Source organism: Chanodichthys erythropterus, chromosome 14 (assembly GCF_024489055.1).
Source record: "Chanodichthys erythropterus isolate Z2021 chromosome 14, ASM2448905v1, whole genome shotgun sequence".
Classification (NCBI taxonomy): domain Eukaryota; kingdom Metazoa; phylum Chordata; class Actinopteri; order Cypriniformes; family Xenocyprididae; genus Chanodichthys; species Chanodichthys erythropterus.
Genome location: NC_090234.1, coordinates 828,926 through 835,896, shown reverse-complemented (window position 1 = coordinate 835,896; position 6,971 = coordinate 828,926). Strand labels below are relative to the sequence as shown.

The window sequence follows — 6,971 nt, the reverse complement described above, 5'->3', positions numbered from 1 at the left end:
ATTGACATATCAGAATTATTTCTGAAGGATCATGTGACACTGAAGACTGGAGTAATGATGCTGAAAATTCAGCTTTGATCACAGGAATAAATTACACTTTACAGTGTAATAACCAGATGATTTACACTGGAGTAATATTTCACTGTTTTACTGTATTTTTATTAAATAAATGCAGCCTTGATGAGCAGACGGGACTTCTTTCAAAAACATTAAAAATCTTACAGATTCCAGACTTTTGACATATTTAACCATTATAAACACAATAAAATCTGGATTTTTGTGAAAGGTTAGATTTTTTTTGTTGTTTGAAGTGTCTGTTTTTGCAATTCTACATACATTTGCAAAAATATGTAAAAACTAAAAAAAAAACTAAAAAAAAAACTCAAATATTTTGTAAATACAAAATTTGTCTATTTAAATAAAGCAAATATTATATATTATCTAACAAATAATTTCTTGTTCTAGAGTTCTTATATTAAAATTATACATATAGTAAAACTTTAGAATAAGAAATGATTGGTTAGATAGCATGGGAGTGGATGGAGATGAGTTTAGTCTGATCTTCTCGTGTTGAAGGGTCATTGTCAAATCAAACTGATCTCAACAGGTTCTCAATACTCATGTGGCCAGTCCTGAATGAATCATGTAGCATGTGACGTCCACAGCTGCTGACCTCCATGTACTTCAGCACGTTCTTGCTGGAGATGATTGAGGAACTTCAGGTCCATCCATACCAATGGAAATAGATGCTTCAGGTCTGATAGATGCACATTTCTGAGAGGAGAAATAAAAATAAATGATTTGACATCAGAGACACAATCTTACAGACATGTTCAGTTATTGCACATGTGCTCTGATTCCAAAAATGCTTTCAAAGCACCATCAAAAAGCACCTAGTTTCACTGAAGAACAGGCGGCAACAGTTCACAAGAAACACGATCATGTATTCTAGTTCTGCAATAAAAACATACAACACTAAATAGGGCTGCACGATAATGGTTAAACTGATAATCACAATTATTAATCACAATTATTCTAACTAAAAGGGTAATGCAGTTATGGCTATTCTGCAAGTTCTTTATCAACCTACACTTCACCCAGAAGGCCTGTAGGTGGCACACCGACTTCATTTAACAAACTATGATAACTTCATTAGATGATAAATCAATACAAAACACATGGTTTTGGGGAGCGCTTTGTAATCTGTATTCACAGAGATTTAAAGCAACACAAATCATTTGCAAATTAGACAAAACGGATTCTGATTGGCCTGCAATTCGTAAAGCAAAGAACAATACTGTTTGATTTAAAAACAAATATCCCTGGCTATATATCATTTTCAACTGATTAACATGATGAAAACTGGTAACCTTTAGGACCTTCAAAAGATAAAACAGCAAAACTCCTAATATTATTTCCAATAATTCAAAATGATGTTCATTTTCCTGATTGAACTGTCACAAATGTTGCAAAAGTGTATTCTGCAAACATAAGGTGCAGATCCGTGTTGCATTTGTTGAAATTCATCGCTGAAGGTTTGATCATGATTTAGTCACACAAACAGTACGAGTGGCTTGTGAAGAAACAAAGACTGGCGGTATGACACTTTCATTGAAGCAGAATTTCGATAAACCAGTGGTTCCCAACCCTTTGTCCATGAAGCCCCCCTCCATACATGAAGGAAACTGAGGAAAGTATATCCTTTTAGGGGAAACGCTCTATTTGGGGGATTTAAGCTCTTTGCATATGGCAACCACAAGCATATCCCAAAGAAAAACACGTTTTCAGGATAAATAATGAGCGCGTCAATATTGTGACGATTATTTGAAATCAATCGAGAGAAGCAGATATCGTTATCGCTATTAAAATACGGTTAATCGTGCAGCCCTAATACTAAACACACATGACTAATTTACTAATTGAATAAAAGAACTCTGTAAATCCTGCATCTTCATCAGTTCATCCAAAAACACCTCCACAAACCAAAGTCCAGCTGTACTTACACTGAAACGGTGCAGCAGATCCTGTCTGCGAATGTCCCGTGAACTGATCCCAGATAACAGGACTCCCAGAATCCAACATGGTCATCTAGCGGTGAAACTCTCGAACATGAACACAAACGGTCCTGCGCCGGTCACTGCAGAAATCAGTTTATTTTTGAGGTCCAGTTTTAACCGTAGCAGGTTTGGTCTTCTAGCTGATCGACTGTCGCTCCATGTTCCTGCGGCTCCACGGTGAGCGTGTGCCCAACTTAAATAATGATGATCTGGTTTAGCGTTCATGAAAATCAACAGGAGGAGGAGTTTAGGAATCAGATGGAAAAGAATTTTGTTTCTAGCCCTTATGGTTCAAAAATTATTAGCATAAATGTGACACTTTGGACACCTGGTGGCGCTAGAGGAATTAAGTTAGAGACTCCAAACTTCCTAACTTTCCCATAAGCGGCTCTATGGGCTGCTGTAGACTTCCAGAGCGTGAGAAACATCATAATTCAGTTCTTGACCTCGAGAAACAGATGAACTTACAGTCAGTCCTTCTACAGCTCCGGGACGCTGCATGTGACGGTACACCAGGAGCGCCTCGCAGTAATACCGGTAGAGCGTCATGTCTGTGTTTGAAAGCACCTTCCCTCCCACCAGATCCCCGTGGAGCCGGAGGAAGTCCAGCTTTGCCACCTGCAGGATCTGCTGGCAGTCTTTGATGCCGGGAGCGTCCTCAGCACACCGTCTGTGTTCGGGTTGAACAGACGAGAGGTTATTGAAGACAACGCTTGTAAATAACCTCAGTACAAGATCAACATGTCATCCTCTAACCTGGAGTCGCAGGTGTTCTCCTCGTTGGTCTTGGATACGGTCTTCCGCAGAGTCCTCAGCATGACAGCGTATCTCCTGCATTTTTTCCGGAGCTGTGGGATTTTTCTCCGCAGATCCCGCCTTGCCGTCGAGTACTCCAAGAACCGTTTAATGCTCTTGACGTAGCTGAGGATGGAGGCTGATCGCACGTCCGCGCGCCGCAGGGTCGTCAGGAGGTCCCGGGTCTCCGTGCTCTTGGAGAGGAAGTCCAGAGACAGCTTACTCCCGGTGGGCTGCATGTACCGCAGGAAACGGGACACGCTGTCAACCTGTGAAGAAGGACGGAGAGAATGAATGTCTGCATGAAGACCAAGAAAAACACAGAAGACTCTGAAAAGAGATCTTACCTCCTGCTGAACATTGGGCACCTTCAGTGTCTTCATCAGGAACTCTTTAAATCCCACCAGGAACTTGGTTTTCACAGGGAACCTGCGATGCAGACCGGCCTCCCTCATCTTTGTCCTCTCAGACGAGAGTGTGGTTGGAGGATCTCTGGAGGATGTGACGGTGGTGGCAGCAGCATCATCTTCAGGCTCCAGGACCATCTCTGACTCCTGCGGCAGGTTCAAGATGAAGAACCCACGCTGAAGAAGCTCCTTGACCAGGGTGATCCGGGAGCGTCTGTGGGGCAGGAGATCACAGAGCTGTCCGTACGTCCAGGTCCTGTTGTTACGGGTCCACTCCTTGCTGGAAGCCTTGGCCTTCTGCAGCTCCTCCATGCGCTCCTCGGACGTGCTGGTCTTCATGCACACCCTGGCCAGGTGAACGGAGAGGTTGTCGTGAGGCTTGTAGCACCGCAAGCAGTGCACGATGTGGCGATCCGCAGACCTGAGGAAAAAGGACATGAAATGAAGAGAAGTGATTCAATGAAACTAAACGGGGTCTGCACTGTTAGCACTTCTACTGTGAGAGACTGGAGCGGGTGAGAAAGGGTGTCAATTACTGAACCCCCACAAAAAAAAAAAAACCTAGTTAATATAAAATAAAAACACTGTAACCACAAATTAACCATGGTTTTGCTAAACTAACCATAGATTTGGCCGTGGTTTCTGTAGTAAAATGGTGATTACAAACATTAACCTTTTTTGTTTAAAATTTACCAAAAAATATATAATGATAAAAAAACACCATAAACCTATTTACCAAAACCTGATTTATCTTATCCTGAATCGCTACAGTATACCTAAAATAAGTGTTTATATTCGGACTATTTTAGTCTGGCTCAGGTCGCACCACTGCGGAGTAGCACAGGTCTGCGTGATTCGTCACAGACATAAACACAGAGAAGTAGTTCCGGCTACAATGTTCTTCCGCAAGACGCATGCAGTTCTGTTTATTAATCGCTAGATCGCCAAAAGTTAATTCGTCAAAAAAAGGTCACATGTACTTAAAATCTATGCCTGCGTCTCAATGTGCATACTATCCATCCTAAATAGTATGTGACACTAGTAATATTCAATACTATTTAGGGCAGATAGGGTGGATAGTATGCACATTGGGATGCAGGGTATATCTTAAAATCAGTGCAGCTTTTCTCCAGTCCACTGCGCGCGCGTCGCGTTTATCAGAGCAGAAACGCTTGTTTTCTGTGAACGCGCATACAGCGCGACGCGTCACATGCGAGACCAGATGCAGAGGAAAGAGAAAAAGTGCCCAGCTTCGACTACTGAAACTTTAAAAACTCAGTTAAAACATTGTTAACATTTTTTTATTATTATATAATCAAACTTGCTTTGTCATAAACTCTACATATAACGTCAGATAAAACCCTCATTCAGATGCGACCACCATATATTAAATTGTTTATTCTTGGATAGATTAATTCTCAAACGCAGAACACATCCTCTGAAGGAAAGGCAACACAAGCTCACCTCATCTCGGTTAGTTCAGGCATTGTCACAGCAGACGAGTCTCTGATAAAGGAGAAAAGTTTGTGTTTGGATGAATGAAAGCGTGAGAGCAGTGTTCCTCCTCTTCTTCTCTGTTTCAGGGCAGTTATCAGTCAGCTTGTAGGCGCATTACCGCCCTCTTCTGCTCCGGAGTGTGGCTCAGATCACAATGACCTCACCTCCTGTATTTGTGTCCGTTTGTGCAGGTGTGGGCGGGGTCAGCTCACCTGCAGTGATGTCACCGAAGCTGAGCCAATAAGAAGAGCCAGAAGGCGTGGCCAGACAAGTCTTGCTACTCTCTTAACATTAAGCTGTATATATTTATACACTACCATTCAAAAGTTTGGGATCAGTATATGATTTCTAAATGTTTTTCATGTTGTGCTCACCAAGGAATATATAATGAAATATTATTACAATTCAAAATAGCTGTTGTGAATATATAATAAAGTGTAATTTATTCCTGTGATCAAAGCTGAATTTTCAGCATCATTACTCCAGTCTTCAGTGTCACATGATCCTTCAGAAATCATTCTGATATGATGATTTGATGATCAAGAAACATTTATGATTTTTATAAATATAATTAAATAAATATAATTTATTATTATTATTATTTTATTTTTACTTTGAAAGAGTTTTTGCTGCTTAACATTTTTTTGTGGAAATAATGCAGTAATGCATTCAAACATCTATGGTAAGATTAAAGAGAGAGAGAGAGAGAGAAATTAATATTTTTATTAATCAAGGATGCATTAAACTGATCATGTGACACTGAAGACTGGAGTAATGATGCTGGAAATTCAGCTTTGATCACAGGAATAAATTACACTTTACTGTATATTCACATAGAAAACAGATGATTTACACTGGATCAATATTTCACTGTTTTACAGTATTTTTGATAAAATAAGTGCAGTCTTGGTGAGCAGAAGAGACTCTTTCAAAAGCAAAAGCATAATCCTACTGAATGATAAATCACCAGATCTTCACTGTAAAAAATGACCGTGATTTTAACAGTAAAAGACTGTAAAAATGCTGCGGTGAAAAACTGTTGATTGGTTTACAGAAAGTTTCCGTACTATATACGGTGAATAACTGTAATAGATCTAACGGTACATTTAATGTAATTTTACGGTAAAATACCGTTAAATTCACAGTTTTTGGACGTGAAAAATAACAATTCATTGTAAAATTTACAGTGAAAAACCGTATATTGACATTCCCACAATTCCCTGCGTGACACTTCACATTTGATATATTTTCGTTGAAATAACTCTGTTTCTTCTTAGTTTTTCTCATTTTTTTTCTAATCAGTTATGTACATTAGGGTTTTATGTTACATCTAATGTTGTTAAATTAATGTTTATTGCATTTTTAAAATTTCATGCATGTTACCATGATGGTGTTTAGTGTGTGTGTGAATGACACTGTGCGCCTTCTATATATTAGTATTGTCCTCCTCAGCTTGTGGAAAAGCTGCTTGTGATGAACTTTGATTCATCATGTGACTCTCATCACCACTGTGTTTGGTGACTGTCAGTGTATTATAAAGGTACAAAACAGATATTAGTACTTCATTAGGTTGGTAAATTAACATTATATCAGTTAATGAAATACGTTATTTTACCGTAAATTTAACAGATTTAAAATGTAAAATTCACATGTAACTCCGTAAGTATGTTTACGGTTAGATGTCATTTTTACAGTATTGTTCTGGTAACCACAGCTGCCGGTATTTTTCCGTAGAAACAACGGGATTTTTTTTACAGTGTTGGTAATCAGGTTCACACATTATTTTCTTGTGTTGTTGTCCTGAATACTTTATTCACAAGGCTTAAAATGTTTAAAATGTCCATACTTTAGTTTGACTGTAAGTAGTTTGGGTTATTTTGGTCATGGTGATCACAGTGTAACATGACAATGAGTGTCTGTGAGTGTGTTAATGTTGATGTGTGTCTCCATTAACACGACACAGTGAGCCGTTACCGCAGTCGCTCAGGTGAGATCTGATGGCCGTAGATGATGGTTCATGAAGTGTTAATGAGGACAAACTCTCTAGATCACGCTCAGTTAACTCAGCACAGTTATAAAGTATTTGTATTGATGTCTCATTATATGCACAGACTGATAAAGTGCATATTTATGATTGATTTATTGTGTGTTTTTGTGTTTGTTCAGGCCTGTTCTACACACTGTTTCTCTATTAAAACTCTAAAAGTGCACCGGA

The 6,971-nt window shown here is 39.2% G+C and overlaps 1 protein-coding gene across 3 annotated transcripts; it reads right to left on the bottom strand.

Annotated features, from left to right (window-relative positions):
* Positions 1-570: 570 nt before the first annotated feature.
* Positions 571-4,826, bottom strand: LOC137036389 (uncharacterized). Of its 3 annotated transcripts, XR_010897175.1 has the most exons (6): positions 4,724-4,826; positions 3,200-3,680; positions 2,814-3,121; positions 2,526-2,727; positions 2,004-2,266; positions 571-774 (listed from the first exon to the last, which is right to left on the bottom strand). XR_010897175.1 is itself a non-coding variant. In XM_067410550.1 (5 exons), the coding sequence occupies exons 1-5, from the start codon at positions 4,744-4,746 to the stop codon at positions 2,135-2,137; spliced, it is 1,017 nt and encodes a 338-aa protein (XP_067266651.1). In that variant the 5' UTR covers positions 4,747-4,826; the 3' UTR covers positions 2,105-2,134. The 3 variants fall into 3 exon arrangements, 2 of the variants coding, with proteins under 2 accessions (XP_067266651.1, XP_067266650.1); XM_067410550.1 differs by lacking the exon at positions 571-774 and having other exon boundaries at positions 2,105-2,137; XM_067410549.1 differs by lacking the exon at positions 571-774 and having other exon boundaries at positions 2,245-2,727.
* Between the last annotated feature and the right edge of the window lie 2,145 nt (positions 4,827-6,971).